At 36.4% G+C, this 22,833-nt stretch overlaps 1 protein-coding gene across 2 annotated transcripts in view; it reads left to right on the forward strand.

Moving 5' to 3' along the window:
* Window positions 1-301: 301 nt before the first annotated feature.
* EPC2 (enhancer of polycomb homolog 2) overlaps window positions 302-22,833 on the forward strand; it is a 97,448-nt gene continuing 74,916 nt past the window's right edge. Inside the window, exon 1 of one of the 2 annotated variants that reach the window (XM_010950259.3) lies at window positions 302-744. In XM_010950259.3, the coding sequence (XP_010948561.1) occupies window positions 592-744 (153 nt within the window). In that variant the 5' untranslated portion in view covers window positions 302-591. The remainder of the gene's footprint in view (window positions 745-22,833) is intronic. The other variant, XM_010950258.3, reaches the window with a different exon arrangement.

Raw genomic sequence — 22,833 nt, forward strand, 5'->3', positions numbered from 1 at the left:
TCCCGGGCACTCAGCGAGCGGGCTGTCGGGGCCGCGGAGGCAGAGGCGCACGCTCGGGGGCGCGGGTTAACTTGCGCACCTGGCACCTGCCACACGGCGAGGGCGCCGGCCGCCCAGCGGAGGGCCGCCGCCGCCCACTCTCCCCAGAGCGGCCCGAGGCTGAGCACGCTCCCGCGGGCCGGCCGCGCCGCGGAGAGAGTGGGTGGGCAGGCAAGGGAGGGGAAGGGAGAGGAAGGAGGGAGGGAGGGAAAGGGCGAGGCGCGTGCCCGCGGCGGGGGCGCGCTCTCGCGCGGGCTGCCGGGATCGCTCGCCGCCGCTGTGGTAATGTCCGCCATGTTGGCCATGGCGCAGGGAGCGGATCGGGCGGGCGAGCGGCGGATCTAGTGTGTGGAAGCGGCCGCGGGCGGCGGGGGGCTATTTTCGGGCGGGGTGGGCGCCCATGCTGTGGCCGGGGGCTGTGAGGAGGAGGAGGAGGAGCGGGCCGGCCGCGCTGCACTGAGGAAGGAGGTGGAGGAGGCGGCGGGAGTCCTCCCCCCCTCCCCGCCCGCCCCGCCGCCGCCGCCCGGGCTGTTCCTGTAAGGCGGGGAGACAATGAGTAAACTCTCCTTCCGAGCGCGGGCGCTGGACGCCGCCAAACCGCTGCCTATCTACCGCGGCAAGGATATGCCTGATCTCAACGACTGCGTCTCTATCAACCGGGCCGTGCCCCAGATGCCCACCGGGATGGAGAAGGAGGAGGAATCGGTAGGGACTCGAGTGTTTATTACCCCCCCTTCTCTCCTCCCCCCTCCCCTTTGTCAGTCGGGCCTCGCCATTCACAGAGCGCTTTACGCTCGCTGGAGGGCGCCGCTGCCGCTCCAACGCATGGGACCCTACGCCGGCAGAGTAGCGTAAACCCTCTCGGCCGGCGCAGAGCCCGCCCGCGGCCGCCATGTTGTTGCGTCCCAGTGTTGTGATTAGCTCGCAGCGCTGCTTACGCTGCCGTAAGGGGGCCTTGCCGTAAGCGGCGGCCGGGAATGGCGCAGGGGATGTTCTGGCCGCACTTGGCGTACGGCCTCTGTTTACCTTTTTTTTTTTTTTCTCTCTCCCCAAGCCGGCTCGGGGTTAATTAATGGACGAGGGATGCTTTGGCTAGGGAAGATTTTTTTCCTCTCACTTTTAGATTTAGTTCTGCATTGGGTTCTTTTTGAAATGACTTACGGAAACTAAAGTGCTTTCAAAACAAACACCATCTTCCTCCTAGCAAGGTAATGCTCGCTCCCCGGCCGGCGGTGGTGCAGCGGGATGAGGCGGTGCAGCACTGCGGCGGGGGAGGGCGGGGGCCGCGACTGCCGGCAGGATGTAACGTTCGAAAGCCGCTGACCCGCCACCTCCGCGGCCCGGAGCGTTTGGGTTCTGCTTGCTTAGCCCAGACGGCGTCCGCTCAGTGCGCGGCGTTAGAAAGGGACCAGGGATGTTCAGCTGTTCTCCCGCCGTGTCTGAGCGAATTGTCATCGGGGGCAAGGGGGTCTTTTAGAAGTTGAGGATCTGGTGCAGCCACATTGACAACTGCATTTTTGATAATAACAGCACTTTGGGGCAAAAATGCTTTTTTTCCCTGATGGGTTAAATTTTGGATATGGTTGAAGTTTGGCTTGACAGTGTTTATAACTGTTACTTTCGTGCGAAGTTCATAGTAACTGCACCCTCAAGAATTTCTTCAATGAACCTGTGGTCCCGCCTTATTGTCAACCTCGGGTGTACGTGGATTGGTTCTCTTGCTTCTGTGACTGTCAAAAGAAGGCCCGAGGTTTCTGATTGGTTTTCTCTTTTGACTGTTAATATTGCAGGAAATGCTTTTATGCCTTTGATTGGTTGCTCGAGTTGTGACCTCATTATATTACCCTGTTATTACTACGTTCTGCTGTGATTTAATCACACTTCTCGTTGATGTTTGATTACTTGAAAGCCTTGCACTTTCCGTAGAAAATGAATATGCCCGCAGTATCAGGATGAACATTTATGCTGAAAGTTTAGAGTTAAGTCATATGTGAAAATTCTTTTTGGTTTTTAAAAAAATTATTTCTAGCTTTGCTCAATTTTCCATGGGAAAGATAACAAAATATAAAAGTTATAGTATGTACAAGAATTAATTTAACTTTAAAAACTAACTTTGGATTCCTCTAAGTAACATTTCTGTTAATGTTATTTCCCAAAAAGGAAGGTAACTAATGGGTAGTGTAAAGTATCAATATTGTATGTAATTATTTGAATCTTATTATTTTGGTATGGGGAGAACTTGAATCAGGAAACGTATTCTAGAATGAATACTTAGCCCCTGGAAAGATGTATTACTTTTGCAAACAGTGATCATCAGTATACTTTGTTATAGCTTTAGGTCCTTAGTCACAGATGTCTTGGTATTTTAGCTGAATTTGGGAAGAAAACTTGCAATTTAGTTACTTTTTAAATGATGTATTAAAAATGTATGCTTAACTCCCTCACAATTTTGTACCATTAACCTTTTCAGTAAAACCTTTGATTTTCAATCTAGAGCATGCATGTTAATTCTTACTATTTTCACTAGCCTGCTTCGACTGCCCAATTTTAGGGAAGAAGAAATCCAGATTCTGATAGAACTAGATTTGAAACTCAGGACTTCTGACGCTTTGTCCTGTCCCTCTCTGCCTCTTTAATGTTATAAGTGAAGGTTCTTAAAATGAAACCAAACCAAAAAACCAGAGTCTTTTGCTTCCCAGCATTTCCAGTTGAGGTGGTTTTCCTTTTTCTTTTTTAAATTAACATACAGATCAGAAGGCTTGTGCTTTCATGAGTAACAGCCAATTCTGGTCTTATTTATAGGATTTTTTGTTATTAAACATAATTATTTGTTTAAAAAATGTTCTGTCCTTGAGAAACAGTTCTAAGCAGCAGTAAAGTATAAATTTCATGAATGTTTCACTTGAGTTGTATTTCAATTTAAGTTCTAATATCAAAATATTCTAATTAGTTATCTTTATAAGTCTATTCTTTTTAAGCGTATAACTTGTTATTTTAAAAAAGGCAACAAAAACCTTGGCTTATGGATTTATAATTGTTGCTTGGCATTTCTGAATTTTCCCATTCCGATATGCCATTCTTCTTGGTTGAATGAGACAATATGACCCATTCCTGCTTGATTGGCAGAATCCTTTGACTTCACTTCAGCAGCTTCATGGATCCACTCTCCCCACTATCCCCAATAAAATTAAGGACTGTCTCTTTGTAGCTCTTGGACTGTCATTAGACTTTGTTTATATAGTCATTGACTCGATTTTGAGTTACATTTTGTTAATACCTAAGTGAGGTTCTTTAGCATTGGAGCACTCTGTCGTTGCTGGCCATATCATTCTCTTAAGCGCTTCTCTTTTGGACATGTAGGCATACGTCTTTTCTTCCCTTTCTTTATTTTCATTGTCTTTGCATAAAGTCTGCTAGTTGGCACCCCCCTCTAACTTGGTTTCTGTATTGCTCCTCATGCCACTTGGTCTAGGTCAGATACTATAAATTTATATTTACTTAAAATCTAAACAACGAGAAAGATCAGGTGATTGGTGATTCTGCCACCTCCCCAGGAGTGTTGTGTAGTAGTAGTAGTTGATGATCTTAGTACTATCTACCATTTTTTGAATACTTCTTGTGCCATGAGTACTGTGTTAAGAACTTTACATATATTATTTCACTTAATCTTCTTTAAAATCAACTTTTTTTGAGGTATAATTTACATACAATAAAATGTCCTCATTTAGAGCTTAGAGTTTGATGAGTTTTGACAGATCTGTAATACCCATGGAAACATCATCAGTCATGACAGGAACATTTCAGACATCCTAAAAATACCCTTTTGCTCCTTTACAGGTCTGTCCCTCCAATAGTTCTAAGCTTTCTTTCACTATAGATTAGTTATGCCAGTTTTAGAATTTCTTATAAATGGAATCCTACAAACTTTTTTGTCTGGCTTCTTTTGCTCAGCATGATGCATTAAAGATTCATTCTCAATGGGCATATTAGTCCATTTACTGAATATTGAGAAGTATTCCAGTGAATTGATATAATATATTCATCCATCCATCTGTTGTTGGATATTTGTATTATATCTAGTTTTTGGGTTTTATTTAATCCTTGTAACAGCTCTAAGGGTCTCACTGCTGGGAACTGGCAGGGCTAGAATTCAAATTCATGGCCTTTAGTATCACAAAAGCCCATCCTCATAACCACTGTGTTTCATATTGGCTTCTTACAGAACCCTGAATTATTTTCTGAACTGTTTTTAAGTGCATTATAGTTTCTGTAAGTAATTTTTACTCTTTATAATTATGGGGACTTTAAAAGGTAATACTGATTTGACTGGAATATTCAATTATTAAGAAGAGTAGTTTTTCATCATTTAACTTTGACTTTTGCTCTTGGCTTTTCAGATTTTTTGGGGTTTTTTTTCCTTCGAAGTCTGTTAACTTTGCTTCTGCCTATATTGGCACCATTATGTTTAAGTGTGCACGTTATCTTAAGCATATAAGAAATTTGTGGCAAACTATTCTATTTTATTAGATTTTCTCTAATAAAATTTGATCTTTGTAAGGACAAAGATCTTTGCGTGTTTTGTTTATTAATATATTCCAGTGCCTGGAATTGTGCTTAGCAGATGATATATGCTTGATACATGTTTGTTGAATGTTGGATGAGCTTCTATTTCTATACCAAGAGCTATGTTTTTGTGAAACACTAGCTGTGTGTATGCCTGTATTTATTTCATTAGCAGAATTTAATAAATTATTCTTCTAGGAATTCTTTTTGGTTTCTTACTTTAGTACTATGTATACTTAAATACTAAATCTTTTTTTCCCTCTTGAGTCAGAGGCCTCTTTAAATACAGAATTTTTTATACCGAGTATGGCTGTAATATTGGTCTTTAAGTTGTGTTAATCTTCCCTCTCATAGTTGTATATAGATTTTGTAAGATGCCTCTTCACACTAGAGTGAACCCAAATCTATGTGAAGCTTGTAATTCTACTTATTTTTTAAGAAAAAGACCATGACTGATTTTAATTACCATTTCTCCCCTCATGTTAGTTGCCTAGTTTTTGTCATTATCTTAATATCTAAATGATATTTTGAATGATAGAGCCGGACTATATTCAGTCTTTCTACCATTTCAGAGTTGTTTTGGGCAGTAATATATTTCATGTTTCATAATAGAAGTGTTATAGAAGGATGTAAATTACAATTTTGTAGATTGGTATTGTAAAAACATTATACATTTATTCAAAAAAAGCAAATACTGTCCAGGTATAAGTGCCAGGTGTTATCTAAATAGGATACTGAGAAACTATTTAAATGGGTCTGAATATCAAAAGTATGTATAAAGCTGTGTGCTGAAGTGTTGTTAGGATTAAAAGAAGCGTATGATACAAAACATCTTGAAAGTTGGTAAAAACTACCAGGTTAAGTCAACCTGACAGACATTTAAAAGAGCATTAAGAAAAGTTAAATGTCAATATAGTTAATAGAAATAAGAGAAAACTGTTGCTAGAATGTGTAGAGAAGGCTTCGGAGAGATTTAACAATGTGAGCTTTCAGGTTTGGTTGTAGTGTTGTTGAAGCAACAGGAATATTGTGGAGCACAGGAATATTTAAAGCAAGTTCTATGGATAAGTAGACTAAAGAAGGCTCTTCCATGTTTATGTTTTTATCTAACCTCCTTTATACTTTTCCTCCTGCTGATAGAAACTTCGGGAGGGTAGCACTGTTATTTCTGAGAGTGTTATTCCCTTGGCTCTTTCTCCCTTTTTTGGGACATGCAGATGGCTTTTACTTCTTTTATTCCCTTTGTTCCCTGCTATATCTTCAGCACTAGAAACTGTTTAGAACATAGAAGGCACTAAGTATATATTTGGTGAATGAATGAATAAAAAAGTTGGGGTGGAGGTTAGATTTTTAAAAGGGTAGAATTATACCAGATTTTAGATAGTTTTGAATGCTAAGTGCAGTAGTTGTAGGAAGGTGCAGAAGAAAGCATTGAAGGTGAATATGAAGTTTATTTCTAGTTTGTTCTTAAGTGACCATATGATCTGGAAACTTTGCCCATCTTCTCTGAGCCTCAGATTGATCATAAATACCATCACAACTTCCATTTATTGAGTGTGCGTTAGTTAGCATGTTGAGCGTGTTCCAGGCACTTTATTAAACTCCGTAGATGATTTAGAACTCTTTATAATGGTAGGATGTGTAGGTGCTGTTATCTCTTTTACAAAAGAGGAAACTAAAGCTTCAGAAATTTAGCAACTTGCCCAAGGTCACCCCTGCCTATACCAGAACAGGAGACAGCCGGTATTTGAACTTGTGCCCTATGAGTGATTGACTCCAGGGCCCTGATCTTCACCTGTCTAGTGCTTCATCTGTAAAATGAGTGGGTTGAGAACTAGATGATACATAAGATTCATTATATCTCTGCTGTCCTATCATTTATTAGCCCATGGGCATGAAGGAGTCATTCAAAGTTTTTGTCTCAGGGAATGATAATATGAAAGAAATTTCATGGCAAATGCCTTTTGTAAACATATTTTTTTTTTTTGCAAAATTTAAAAGAATTATTTATTTGTAGGGTAAATTTAGATTTCTTCTGTGTCGGTTCTTCAAAAACGAGGCCTAACAATATTTGGCAGCTGGGACCATTAGGTTGGTTTCAAGTAACAGAAACCAAATTTGATTTCTCTAAGGTTCCTGGGGATTGTCTCAGAGACACCAAGGAAGGGTTAAACAGTCAAGGCTTGGCAAGGCCAGGAACCAGGGCAGCTGTGGGTCCTTCAGCAGCAAGTAACATTAATATCACTCATTTCTAATAATTCCCAGTCTTTTGAGAAGTAGTTTCGGGTGGTGGTTAAGTGCATGTATTGTGGAGCTAGAAACTACGGGTTTGAGTCCTCAGGTTAATTTCATATATAAAATCTCATGGATTGTTGGGAAGATAAATTGTAGTGTGCTTGGAACAGTTCATGGCATACAGTAAGCATTCAATAAGTATTAGCTATTATTATCATTGTTATATTTCTTTCTGCTTAAAATTCCAGATCCTGAGATAGAGGGCATTATTTATTTGGCTTGCCTCTCAGTCAAGGAACAGGGGAAGTTAGTATATAAGTTCTGTTAAGTGCCACCCTCCTGAGAATAGGGCTTGGCTAGGGAGCTTCCCTGAGAGATCTACTACTGGTGGGTATATAGCACCGTGATCATAAGTTATGAAGTTAGATTGTTTTAATCCATGGTTTGACCTAAGGTGAATGCATACACTTAGTGTGTTTTCACAAACTTCAAATTTGTAAGGTGTTTTAATGAGATTAGAATTTTTTTAAATGAAACTTGGTTTTGAGGACTATAAAAGAAGTCTCCAGAATCCTTTTAAAGAAAGAAAACCTTTCACACTTACTAATTTTCAAAGTAGTAAGGAATGAATTGTGTGTGACCTCAAAGAAATGATTTAACCTTCCTGGCCCTTAGTTTCCTTATTTGTGAAATAGAATTGGACTGAGTGATCTTTAAACTACCTTTGACTCTAAAAATTACTTGCATCTGTGAATTCACATATCTGCATACTGGACATATTGTCCAGAAAGTAAATCAGGTGAAAAGAACTAACAAATGAGAGACTAAATATTAGAAAGATATTAATAAGTAAGGTTTAACTCTTTAACAGTATTGGAATGCTGTCAATTTTGTTTAAGAATTTTTTTTTTTTAATGAGGATCAGTTACATTTATTCACTATCTGATGCTGTTTTTTTCTAGAGATTAAGAGAGTAATCCATTCTATGTATTTTGGGATATTATCTGTTCCTTTGCTTTCATGAAATTTTCTTTCACCATCTTTATTACTCTTACTCATGGCTATAAATACTCTGAATTTTGGTATACTTCTAGCTCATGACACTTGGGTTTATTTTAATTTTCTAATATCTTGTGTTTTTCACTTGAGGGGTGTGTGTGGATGGATATGGATATATGGATGAGAGAGTGAGAGTACATGTGAGAGAAAAGATGTTTATTTTCTAGAATAGACCACATGCCTTCAGGATGTTATCATGCCTTTGTTTTATTCAGCACAGGCTGGAGACTTACCCAGGCACTTAAGTGACAGAAGGTTTATAATATAGACATTGACCATGATCCTGGCCACTGGGATTGACTCTTTATTGTATTATTAAATATATAGCTGGGCATCTTCTTTTCACTTGAAGTAGAGTTGAAGTAGAGAAACAATAGTGGAATCATAGGGGACAGCATGAGGAGGAAAGGATGATAGGCAGGAATAGTTAACCATGAAGCAGACCAATGTAAATAGCAGAAAGTCCATTCAGGATTATTTGAATTTTATCTTAAAACTGATCCTTGATTATTTTTTGCCTTGTCTACACTTAAATGAACTTCGGATTTGCCTAGACCATCATACAGGACTGTTCTTTGTGGGATTAATACTGGAAGAAAATGGCAGTCACTTCCAGATTCTCCCTAGCACTATTTCCTTACATCTGCTTTTAAGTTTCTGTTTTCTTGTCAGCTAGTTTTACTGTGCAGTAACACAATGTAGAGTGGAAGAGTCAGCCTGTCTGCTAGCTCTCTAACTCATATCCATCTTTGCTTCTAGCTTTCTTACCTCATTTTGTTATTATTGTTGTTGTTGGGAGAAGAACATGAGATTGTTGGTTGGGAAGTCGACAAGTAGTCCTCAGTTGTACAGTTAATTTGATGAAGTAAGTTGCTGGAATTTTGAAATTATGACTTAAGTTTCAGTCTTGGCCTCTGTCATTTTCCCTCTGGGCAAGATAAATTGCTTTGTCTCTTTAAGCCCCATTTCTTCATATGTTTAATGGGAAGTATCTCAAAAGGTAATTTTAAAGATTAACTTTTGTAAAGACTTAAGTTAGTGCCTTATATAGGTAACTGGCATTTTTAAGTTATTAATAACAATTTTCAGTTATAGAGGAATATGGAAAAGTAAAGCAAACATCTCCATATATTACTCTGTGGTGTAGTTTCACATTTTTTTCTCATGCCAATTAATATATTTTTACAACTTTCAACTTAGCAATTGATACGTACATTTTGCTCCTCCCATCTGTGTTTCCTGGCAGAGCAGTTAACAAATTGATTAAAAAAAATTTAAGACTGAAAATTAGCAGTCAGGAGAACTGAATCAGTTAATCCAAAGCGTAATAATTGAATCCTGAATAATTGATAGGTAATTATTATATTTGTTTTTAGATGTGATTTTTTTTTTTAGATTAAGCAGATTAATTGCTCATGGAAGAAAATAAATTTTAGGGATAAAAATCTGTTTATCTGTAGGTGGTGTACCATAGAACTAAGTGAATGAAGAGAGACATTCGAATATACTAGTGAACCCTGGGATGAACACCTTAGTTTGGAAACTTGGAAAGCGTGGTACTGAAGAGGGTAATCTTGCCATTTATTTGATCCTTGAGATGTCTCTAAACCGGGACATTTTTGACATTCAGTTTGTAGTTTGTTATATGGGTCTGTCACAGGAATCCCAGGAAGTTTATTACATAAATCTCCTGCCTACTAATTTCTGGTAGCATTCCAATTGAAATAACCCCGAAATGTTCCCTCCCTAAAATTTTCCAAATGGGGACTGTTGCACTTGATTTAAGAACTGTTATCCAAGGCTTCTGAATTTTTTTTTGTGACTTGGACTCTTTGGGCAGTCTGGTGAAACTTCCTCAGAACAATGTTTTAAATGCATAAAATCAAGCTAGTTATACTGAAATACGGTTATCAAAGTATTAAAACAGTTTTTTAATTTATGTGCTTCATTAACACATTAATATGGTCTAGAGTTGGGTCTAATTATCCTAAATTTGAAGTGGTGATGAGTATAAATAATTTTGACAAGTGCAACCACTGTAACATGACAATGAAAAGATCGACAATTTCTGTTGTATTGCTAGGTCACAAGTATTACTAGTACTACTGTGGTCTGTTGCCTACGTTAGTAATTGAAGGAAATGGTAAATCTGTTAGAAGTTAGTGAAATTAGAGAAGTGATTATATTCTCACCCAAGTTCATGGACCTCCTCAATTCTTTCTGTGGGTGTTTTGGGGATCTATGACCTGAGGTTCAGAACCCCTGAAGAGTTTCCATGGCCTAAATGGCAGTTCCATTCCTGTGTCATCCTTGTCCCAAATATATACTCAGGCTACAGATTTTATCCCCATCATTATAAAGGAGATGCTACTATAAACAATATATTATTTTCATGTTACATGTTTTTATTTTCTGGCTTTTTAAAATTGAAAAATAATAGACTCACATGACTTAAGATTAAAAACCTAATAGCAGAAAATAATATACATAAAAAGTAAATGTCCTTCCTTCCCCACATCCCCAGACACTCTCCAGAGGCAGCTTCTGGTAGCATTGTGTGTGTCTGTATGTGTCTGTATTAGAAAATTTCTAAACAAATGCTTTTACTTGGTAAAGTGGAAAGTTTTTTTCTCATGTTTTATTCATTTGTAAGTGAATAATATGTGACTTTGGAGCTAGTTTCTTAGAGTCATAAAGTCAGGTGATTTTGATTTTATATTTCTTTCCTTTAAAATCTGTGAGGAGTTGAAAATTGGCAAATTGTAGCTTTCTGTTGGATTGTTTGGAGTTTGAATATCAAACTTTAACTTGTTATTCCCAAGTGGAAATTTGGTTGTTAGTAAGCCTTAAACTGTACATAGTAGGGCTTTTGTTTATTTTCCTATATATAAAATATATTAAAGTCAGATTAACTTGATTGAGTGACTTGTCAGTGGTGTTTTCTTTAACATACATTTATGGCCTTAAGTAGCATCTTGGGTCAGAAGAGCAACAATAGGGTACCCTTTTGAAGAAAGCTGTCTTATTTGAGGTATCATTTTGGTAAGGTGGGTCTTTCATACAGGTTGCACTCAAACTTTCACTGCAGTTGTTTGTGATGTTTATTCATTCAGTAAATAGCTTCATGGTCACAGGGACTGTGTGTTACCTCTGTATGGATCATCTGGTAGAGTGAATGACATGGTAGTTGCTCACTAAATATTTGCTGACAGAATGAACTACGCCTGCTGTATACTTGAGACACAGAAAGGGGTAAAATGTGCTACCTGTCTTCAGCTCACAGTCCCACAGAAAAGAGATGTACACATATTCGAGGTTTAATGTGTTATGTGGAAGATAAAAATGATAGTGTGGAAATCTGTATCACAAGGGATGTGATTTGAATCAGGTAGTATATATGAATTTATGTAATAGCTAATTGACTATGATGTACTGTTGGATTAATCTTTACAAATTAGTTTTGAAATTATTTCCAAATGCCAAAATGCCATGAATTTTTAAAGATGCATGTCATTACTTTTCGTATTGGGAAGTGTGTGATCCCTAGGAGAGTTGTTAGAGGGTTGAAAGAATTTTTGTGATCTCATGTAAGTTCACCTCTTAGGACAGGCAAACTTGTGTTAAGAATAGTGCCAGTTTAAAGAGTTCTGAGGATAAGAAACTATGTTATGGACGAAGGCCTAAAGAAATGGTGCTATTTGATTGTTCCACAGGTAATGTACAGATTTTACTTACTTTGGTTTAAAGCACAAGGGGCCACTTTCCATAAAGAAAGTACTGTACTAGAAAGATTGTCTATACTTTGGTCTGTAGCAGTTACCTTTCAGCTTTCTTTGAAGAGCTCAGTCATCTTAGCCGAATTCACCATGGCTTTCAAAGTACCTCCAAAAGAAATACAAAAGATTTAGGTCAGTGATTCTCAAACTTTGCCATGCATCAGAATCACCTGGAACACCGATCACTGGACTCAATACCCAGAGTGTAGGGTTCAGTAGGTGCAGGATGGGGCCAAGGGAAGTTGTGTTACTAACAAGTTCCCAGGTGATTTTGATGCTGCTTGTCCAGTGATCCCACTTTGAGAACCACCAGTTTAGGAGGGAGAATAGTGTTCTCATCTTGGCTACACATCAGAATATCTGGGATGCTTTTATAAAGTGCATGTTTAGGCTTTACCCTCAATTTACCAGTCAAATCACAATTTATGGGTGATTATGATTTTAGGTAGGGAAAAAGGATTAGTACATGTGCTCACGATCCCTGCCTTGCCATTATACCACTCCTTTCAGGGTTTCTTCTCTTGTACTCTCATTCATTGGCTTTCAAAGTTTTTTGACTAAGTGTGTGTGTGTGCATATGTAACTAAAATAACTTGCAACTTAATACACATGTACTCACTAATATGCAGTTTTCATTCTTTGAACAATGCACTAACAGAATACTGAGCCATTGCTCCAAGAGGAAACAGGGTTAGATTTGTTTGAGCCTCTGGTCACAATATTTAACCAATCAATCAATGCATAACCTTGTTTCTGTTAAAGATACTTTTATGTGTTATTGATTCTTTGGCATTGAACTCACAGCCAGCAGCACTGTAGCCCATGACTGAATGAAGCTCGTCTGACACATATTTTCTCTGTAACGCACATCACAGCCTTCTTGTACTTAGAAACATCAGACCACACCTCGTTGCACTGGAGGAGCTAGTCGCTTCTCCCATTCTTACTGCTCTCATTTTTCAGAGTTTTCCTTACCATCGTCGCTTATTTATTTCTCCATATGAATGTTACAGTTACTTTGTCTAACTCCAGAAAAAATATTTTTATTGAGATTCACTATACATTTATAAATTAGATTATAGAGAACTGGTATCTTTGCAATGTTGACTTCTTATTCAGGAACGTGGTTTATCTCTTCATTTGAAGTCTACTTCTGTATTTTTCAGAAGCATTTTTCTTATATTGGTTTTGTGCATTTTTGATTAAGCTTATTCCTAGGAAGCTTACCTCTGGTTGCTATTGTGTCATCTCCTTCCCATTGTATCTTATTGTTATTGCTTGTATTTAAAAATGCTATTGATTTCTGTATGTTAATTTTATATCCTGTGACTTTAAGGTACTTGTTTTTGAATTGATTCTCTTCGGTTACTGAGATACAGATACCATATCACTTACTTATGGAGTAGTTTATTTCTGCTTTTCCAAAAAGTATACCTCTAAGTGCCTTCCTTTATTTATTTTATTTGAAATTACCTTCAATTCCATGTTAAATAGTTCTGGAAACAGTGGGCATCTTTGTTTTGTTTCTGACTTTACTGTGAATGCTTTTGGTGCTTCTCCATTAAATAAGATGTAGATTATTCTAGACTGACTTATAGATGTGGAAAACAAAATACATATTTATTTTAGAATATTATAAATAATTATGTAATACAGAAGAATACATAAAATCTAGTGTTTCTTTTATGAGTATTGAGTATTTTCAAATGGCTTTTTGGAATTTATGGATTTTTTCCATAGGAAAAAAATCATGTGATTTTTCCCCTTTAGGTCTAGTCATCATTGATTAATTATAATATTGAACCACCTTACCATTCCTGCAGTAAACCATATTTAGTAATGAAATATTATTCTTTTAAAAATGTTCTTGTTCTGTCATTTTCTCTTCTGTGAAGGGGCTTAGAGACATTTGGTCTCTTTCTCGCCAAACGTGGCCACCACACAGCTTCTAATTTTATCTGTATTTAAGCAGCCAGCTCTGAGAGTAGTGATTCATTCTCATTTTTAATTTTCCAGGAGATAAAATATGATTGACCTAGTTCAGGTCAGATGTCTAGCCTGATCCAGTTGACTGTGGTTGGGGTAAGGAGGCAATTTACTGACTTGGTGGATGGCGACACACTCCTTCGGAGAGGATGGTAGTTGAATGACATTGGTGGGAGTGAGACACCTTAAAAGGTATATTTTGTATTTTGCAAGACCAAATTTATGGTTAGCAAAATTCCAGTTTTATTGTACAGACTAAGATTTCTTTTTGTAAATTGTATTCTATCATTGATCACCACTGACTTTCTTACCTACTCTGCAGTACATGTTTTCAGTGGTTACTTGGAGCTAAGAAAGAACCTAAAGTGCTCTCTAAGTCACCTTCCACTTCCTACCTCCCAAAGAGGAAAATCCTTACTCTTAGTATAGGAATAATGTTGTATATATCTGATATTGTCATTTATTGTGATACGTGTTTTTTTCCCCCACACCAAGCAGTTCTGACACCACCAGAATGTCCTACAATTCAACTCAATTCTGACACTGTCTACCTGGAGATAGCATTAGATATTACAGGTTAAGGGCTCAGTTCTACAAGACCTAACTCCACCTCCCCCATCACTGCCTGCCTTCACGTACCAATCCCAAGTCCAGACTGTCACCTGTACTTCCGACAGACTGGTTATAGATTGGGGGCTCCAATTGGGGGTTCAATTTATTTACTAAAATGGCTCACAGAATTCAGAGAAACATTTTATTTGGTAGATTAGTTGTTTATTTTTAAAGTATGTAACTTAGGAACAACCACATAGAAGGAGATGTGTAGGGCAAGGTATGGAGAAAGGCGTATGGAGTGTCCAGGCCCTGTCTGAACATGCCACTCTGCCAGCACTCCATGTGTTCACTAACCTGGAAGATCTCTGAACCCAGTCCGTGTTTTTTTTTTTTTTTTATGGAGGCTTCATTACATAGACAGGATTGATTAAATCATTGGCCATTGTTGATCTGCATTCTGCAGCCCTTCTCCCCTTCCCAGAGGTCAGGGGAGTGGGACTGAAAGTTCCAACCCTCTGATCACGTGATTGGTCCTCCTGGCAACCAGCACCCATCCTTAGATGCTTTCCAAAAGTCAGGTCATTGGGACTGTACAGCTTAGTGATGGAGTGTATGCTTAACATGCATGAGGTTCTGGGTTCAATCCCTAGTACCGTCATTAAAAATAAGTAAATAAATGAACCTAATTACCTCCCCCCCAAACAAAAATAAAAACAAACAATAAAATCTTTTTGAAAAAGTCATGTCATTAACATAAACTCAGGTGTGATTGAAAGGGATGTATTAGGAATATCAACACACCTTTATTGCTCTTAGTAGGAAATTCCAAGGGTTTTAGGGGCTCTGTGCCAGAAAAGGGGACAAAGATCAGACATATCTTATTATAAATCACAGTATCACAGTATTACATGTAATTTTCAAAGAATTAGAATTTGCATTTTATGTAGTGATGTTATTTTAGTCAGAATTTTATATTTTGTGGATATCTTTCTAAAATAGATTTACTGAGATAAAACTGATACATAAACTGCACGTAGTTAACATGTACAATTTGGTAAGTGTTGACATCTGTATACACCTGTGAAACCATTACCATAGTGAAGATAACAAACATACTCATTACCTCCAATAGTTGTTTCCTCATGCCCATTTATTAACCTCCTCCCCCTTCAGACGAACACCTATCTGTTTTCTGTCACTCTAGAGTAATGGTTTGCATTTTCTAGACTTTTATATAACTGAGATCATACAGTATATATTCTTTTTTGGTCTGGCTTCTTTTACTTAGTGTAGTTGTTTTGAGAATCACACATATTTTAGCATGTATCAGTGTTCATTCCTGTTTATTGCTGAATAGTGTTATATTTTATAGACATACTACAGTTTATCCATTCACCTGTTGATTGAATTTTGGCTATGACAAATAAGGCTGCTATGAACATTTGTGTGTACATCTGCTTTCATTTGTTTGGGTAAATACTTCGAGATTGAAATGGCTTGATTGTATGGTAGGTATGTTAAAAAAGGTTTAACTTTTTCAAAAAGCTGTCAGCCTGTTTTCCAGAGTGGTTGTGCCATAAAGGTACCTTTTATGAGATGCTTACATAGTTTAGAACCTTGTTACTAAAAGTTTGATCTATGGATTTGGTGTTACCCGGTTACCTGAAAGCTTGTTAAAATTGCAGAATTTCACATCCCATCATACAGGTGACTTCAGTAGAATCACCTAGATCTTTAGGTTGGTTCAGATGCACAGTAGAATTTGAGAGGTTCTGGTTTAAAGCAGTGATTCTCAACTTTTGTTTGTTTGTTTGTTTGTTTGTTTTTGCTGCAACACACTTGAGAGCTTTGACACAATTCTCAAATGGGGCTGGGAGATGGAGGATGGATTTTAAAAGTCTTGACAGATAATATTGGTAAATGTGAAGTGTTCTGCCCCCTTCAGATGACTGCTTCATAGTGATTTACTTATGGCAATAAAGTGTGTTTGCCTCTTCCCCATTTTCGGATTTGGTAGTTTGAGAAGAAATTTCTTCCCAAGCATTTTTCTAGTGTAGAACTCTGTAGTTTGGCACAATTTCTTATGGGTAAGAGATGCCCATTTTATTTTTATGTAATTTCTCTGGTGAATGGGTTCATTTGCTAGCTTTTTTTTTTCTTTTTTAATGTTCTTATCTTTTTCATAACCAGTGACCTAATTTTTGGTTATTTTCATATATAAGTATCTTGAAATTTTCTGTATGGGTTATCTATTCTTAGTATTACAGGAATGCAAAATACTATCAGAAGTGACTTTGTTAATCAGTAGGTATTTTAACTGAGTATCGAATGTTTCATAAAGCCAAATATCCGTCATTTATTTTGCTGCTGTTTTGAGTTTTTCATACTACTCATTTTTATTGTGTGAATATCTAAGAGCAAGTCACATTGATGTCAGTAACCTTCCTAAATTAGTGTTGATGTTGTAGATCATGGCCTTAATCAGCATTAGAAAATTCTCAATTTAAGACAGGATTTCAGAACCCAACAATTAGGTAACAAAATAGTAAACACTTACTTTATCAACTGGAACAAGTCGGTGTTATATAACTTAAAATTGAATTGTTTTCCAAAAGTTGATTTCTTGGTCAGACGTTCTAGAATTATGCTTGTGATAAAATACTTATACACAATTAGATTTCTTTCACTTTTACATTTCTGTTTAAGATATCAGTTACTCAGGCCATTAAATCTCCCTCATCCCCAGTGTTTCTTCGTATTACCACAGGCAGTTAAGATAGAGAAGTGATGGGTGATTTAGTTATTATTCATTTAAAATTTAACAGCAATTTTTTTGGAAGAATTTAAATTTAAATCTTTACTGTACTAAATTCTAAAAAAAATTTATTGCAGACACGTATGTTTAATTGATAAATGCCTTTAAATAGAGTTACAAACAAAAAACAGAAACCTTAATAATGTGACTGTTTACTTTATTGATTTTTAGCTAAAGCTGATGTATTTCTTTGGGAAGTAGAGTTAATGAAATACCTATAAGTTCACTTACAAAGGTGGAGTTTAGACTACTAGACCAGTGCTTTTCGCATTTTCTGTGATGAAAGACCATTTTTTTAAAAAATTTTAATTCATTGTTTGCTAATACTTTTCTCAAGTATAACAAAAATGAGTTATTAGAAAAGTTAAATAAAAGAAAGATGTGGAAAACACAAGGGCACTATTTTTTTAATCATTAGTTTTAACAGACATAAAATTACGTTAAAAAAATTGCTTCGAAACTTTCCAAATGCTTACTCTAAATTTCTGTACCTTCCAGATGGACCACAATCTTAGTAGCTCTACTTTAGATTGGTGGTTCCCACAGATTTGTTCTCATATCAGAACTTGTTAGAAATGTAAGTTGTCTGTTCCATCCAGGTCTACTGAATCAGTCTGGTGGTCTGGCTCAGCAATCTGTTCTGAAACAAGACTGACGGGTGATTCTAAAGTGCATCAAAGTTTGAGAGCCACTTCCTTGGCCTTTTTCCTAAAATGCTCTTTACCTGGGCTTTTTTGGGAGGAACCAAATAGAGTCTAAGCACTCTTTTGAGTGCCAACTATTAAGTAAAAGAATGAAATAAAGGGTTGGTTAAAAAGTTAAATCTGTTGTGAATTCTTACAAAATAACACGTGTAATTAAAGATTGAAATGTGCTGAATGAAAAAAGAAGATTTTGGTGTTTTTGATACCAGGATTATGGACCACATAATTAAAATTCTTTTATTAAAGTTGAGAAGCATGACATTGCTCTCATCTAGATAAAGACTTTGCAGGTCAAAACTCTTCTTGGTTGTAAGACTTCAGGGTTGCATAGCAACTGGTTCAAACAGCTCTAGGTTGGATGTGTTGTTTCAGTATATATTCATAGGAACTGGCACATTGTTACATTTCAGTGTTTGAGACAGAAATGGGATTTTTGTCTTGGTTAGTCCATATTTTATCTTCATGTCTCATTGTTTGTAACTAGTACATAGAAATAGTTGTTTTTGTATATTGATCTTGTATCCTGCAATATTGCCAGTTTTAGAAGATTTCTTTGTAGATTCCTTTGGATTTCCTACATAGAGGATCATACAGGTCTGAATAAAAGCTGTTTTACTTCTTTCTTTCCCAGTCTGGGTATTCACTCACTGTTTTCTACCTGCCTGCCTCCCTCCCTCCTTCCCTCTTGTCTGTTAATTACACCGACTAGAACCTCCAGTACAATATTGAATAGAAGTGTTGAGAATGAATATCCCTGTCTTGTTCCTAATTAAAGTTATTTAGTATTTCAATTAAGTATGATGTAGCTTTTTTATAGATACTTTTTATCAGGTTAAAGCACTTCTCTTCTATTTTTAGTTTTCTGAGAATTTTTGCAGTGGCTGCTGGATTTTCTAAGTGCCTTTCCTGTATACAGAGATGGTCATACAATTTTTCTTTTTTTGACTTAATCATATGGTGAATTACAGTGATTTTCAGTGTAACCAGTGCTGCATTCCTGGGATAAACCCCATTTGGTCATGTATTATCCTTTTAATATATTGTTGGATTCAGTTTGCTAAGTGTTTGCATAGAATTATTACATGTATGTTCACAAGGGATATTTGTAGTTTTCTTGTCATGTCTCTTCTGACTTTGGTATCAGAGTAATACTGACTTCATAGAATGAGTTCGGAAGTATTCCTTCTACTTCAGTATTTTGGAAAATTTTTTGTTGAGTTGATATTATTTCCTCTTCAAATATTTGACAGAATTCACCAGTGAAGCCATCTGTCCCTGGAGTTTTCTTTGTATGAAGATTTTTAACAGCAGTTCAATTTCTTTAATAGATAGAAGGTTATTTAGGTTATCTGTTTCTTCCTTAATGAGCTTTGGTGGTTTGTTTCTTTCCAGGAATTTGTCCTTTTCATCTAATTGACAAGTTTATTGACATGAATATGTTCATAATATTCTCTAAGGTGATGTATCCTCTGTTGTTCTTGACAGTCTTCTCACTTTTTCCCTCACTGATCTGGATAGAAGTTCATCTGTTTGATTTTGTTAAAGAATCAGCTTTTGGTTTCATTGATTTTCTTCTGTTGATTGTGTGTTTTTATTTCATTGATTTCCACTTTAATCCTGATTGTTTCCTTTATTTACCTTACTTTTGGTTTAATTTGCTCTTCTTCTAGTTTCTTAATGTGGAAGCTAACATCATTGATTTGAGGTGCTACTTTTATGCTGTTTAGAAGCTATAAATTTCTTCCAGGGTGCTGCTTTAGCAGCATCTCACAGCCTGTTTTTTCTTTTTTTTTTTCCTTCATTCAGTTTAAGATACTGTCTAATTTGCCATTTGATCTCTTTGATCCCTGAGTTATTTAGAAATGTGTTTAGTTTCTAAAATTTAATGATTTCACAGGGATCTTTCTTAGTTTCTAACTTAATTCCATTGTGAGAACATTGTGAGATTTGAATTCTTATAAATTTTGTGTAATGGGGTTTAGAATATATCCTGTCTTGGTAAGTATTCTGTGTAATCATGAAAAGGAGATGTATGCTGCCTTTGATGGATGGAACATTCTGTAAATGTCGGGTCATGTTAGCTAGTAGTATTGTTGAAGTCTACTGTATCTTTGCTGACTTTCTGTCTACTATTTTTATCTACTTTTTAGAGTGTGATATTAAAATTTCTGTAACTGTGTATTTATCCTTGATGTTATATTAGGGTTTTTTTTTTTTTTCACGTATCTTGAAACTGTTATTTGGTGCATAAATGGGTAGGGTTGTAATGTCCTCTTGACTGACTGATCCCCTTAAGCATTATGAAATAAACTTCTTAATCCCTGGTTATATTCTTTACTCTGAAACTTATGTTGGATGTTAATATGGTCACACTAAATCTCTTTGACTAGTGTTAGAATGGTATATATTTTTCCATCTTTTTGCTTTAAATCTATTTATGTCTATATATTTAAAGTACATTTCTTGTAGGCAGCCTGTAATTGGGTCTTTTTCTTTTTTAATCTGGTCTGGTAATTTCTGTCTCTTAGTTATGGTGTTGAGACCATTTACATTTAATATATTTTTTAGAGCAGTTTTTGGTTCACAGCAAAATTGAGGGGAAGGTACAGAGATTTCCCATATACTCCTGCCCCCACATGTGCACAGCCTCCCCCATTATCAGCATCCCCCACCAGAGTGGTACATTTGTTACCATTAATAACCAGCATTGACAAATCATAGTTACCCAAAGACCTTATTACATTACATTTCACTCTTGGTGTTGTACATTCTTTGGGTTTGAAGGAAAGTATAATGACATGTATCCATCATGATAGTATCATAAGAATGTGTTCACTGCCCTAAAAATCCTCTGTGCTCCACTTATCTATTGCTCCCCTTCATCCCACTTCAACCACTGATCTTTTTATACTATCTCCATTGTTTAGCATTTTCCAGAATATCATATAATTGGAACCATTTTTGGAGGGACACCTATGGGGTTTGAGTATCTGTGGATATTGATATGTCAAACTGGAACTGATATGGAACTGATCACTCTTGGACATGGAGGGATGACTGTATTTCTTCCACAGATGATGCCTTTGTTGTTTTATCTAAAATGTCATCTAGGTTTTCTTCTATGTTATCTTATGGGAGTTTTATAGTTTTGAATTTTACCTTTAGGACTGGGATCCATTTTGTGTTACAATTTTTCTGAAGGATGTAAAGTCTATATCCACAGTCATCTTTTTGCATGTAGATGTCCAGTTGTTCAAGTACCATTTTTTTAAAAAAAACTCTTCACTCCATTGTAATGCCTTTACTCTTTTGTCAAAGATCTGTTGACTATAATTATATGGATCTATTTCTGGGCTTTCTGTTCTCTTCCATTGTTCTGTTTGATCTATTTGTTGATCTGTTGTTTCCCTAATACCTCACTGTCTTAATTGCTAGCTTTATAGCCTTGAAATCAGGTAGAGTCAGTCCTCTAATTTTATTCATCTCCGTCAATATTGTGTTGGCTAATCTAGATCTTTATCTCTCCATTTAACTTTGGAATCACTTTGTCAATATCCACAAAATAACTTGCTGGGATTTTAATTGGGATTACATTGAATATTATATAGATGAAGTTGGGAAGAATTGACATCTGGACAGTATTTAGTCTTCCTGTATGTGAATGTGGACTATCTCTCCATTTATTTAGTTCCTCTTTGGTTTTGTTCACCAGAATTTTGTGAATTTTCCCTCAGAGATAGTGTACATATTTTGTTAGATTTACACGTAAGTATTTCATTTTGAGAGTTGTTGATGTAAATGACATTGTGGTTTTAATTTTAAATTTCACTTGTTCATTGCTGGTTTATAGGAAAGCAGTTTACTTTTGTATATTAACCTTGAATCCTGCAACCTTGCTCTTAATTTTTTATTCCAGGAGTTTTTTGTCAGTTCTTTCAGATTTACTACATAGGTGATTATGTCATCTGTGAGCAATGGTGATTATGTCATCTGTGAGCAAAGACAATTTTCTGTCTTTTGTTTTTTAACCAGTGTGTATATCTTTTTTGGTCTTGTTACATACACTGGAACTTCCAGTATGATTTTGAAACAAAATGGTGAGAAGGGACATCTTTGCCTTAGATCTGAATTTAGTGGGAAAGCTTCAAGTTTCTCACCATTTCTTCCCATTAATGATGATAGCTGTAGATTTTTTGTAGATGCTCTAATCAAGTTGAGGGAGTTTTCTATTCCTAGTTTACTGAGATTTAGTATTTTTTTTTTTAAATTGAAGTATAGTCAGTTACAGTGTGTAAATTTCTGGTGTATAGCATAATGTCCCAGTCATGCATATACATACACATATTCATTTTAATATTCTTTTTCAAAGGGTTATTACAAGATATTGAATATAGTTCCCTGTGCTATATAGAAGAAATATGTTTTTAAATCTATTTTTATATATAGTGGCTAATATTTGCAAATCTCAAATTCCCAAGTTTAATATGATTTTTTAATATGGTTAGGTTTCACTCTGTCATCTTAATGTTTTATATTTTTCTATTCTTTGTTCCCTTTTGTTCTTGTTTTGCCTTCTTTTGGATTTTTTAAAAAACTTTCATTTTTGTTTTTGGTTTACTAGGTATAGCTCTTTGTTTTGTTACTTAGTGATTGCTTTAAGGACTTGGTTCTCAGTAATGTCTGATTTATTTCCCAGAGGACACTTGGTAATACCTCAAAATATTTTTGATTTTTCACAACTAGGGGGTGCTACTGACATCTCTTGGGTAGAGGTGAGGAATGGTGCTAAACATCCTACAATGTACAAGGCAGAATTCCCACAAGAATTACTTTGCCCAGAATGTTAATAGTGCCAAAATTGAGAAACTCTAATTTTGGGCACCTTCCCAGTCTACTTTCAAGTGATACACTACTTATGTATAGTGTAAGAACCTTACAATAGTATACTTCCCTTTCTCCCTGCCCAGCCCTTATGCTGTTGTTTTCATACATTTTACATATATAAGAAACCCTATAATACTTTCTCAGTATTTTTGTTTCAAGAGCCAATGATTTTCAAATGTTTTTCCATAATTAGAAAAAGATATGTATATTTGCTCTT

Source organism: Camelus bactrianus, chromosome 5, assembly GCF_048773025.1.
Source record: "Camelus bactrianus isolate YW-2024 breed Bactrian camel chromosome 5, ASM4877302v1, whole genome shotgun sequence".
NCBI classification, from domain to species: Eukaryota; Metazoa; Chordata; class Mammalia; order Artiodactyla; family Camelidae; genus Camelus; species Camelus bactrianus.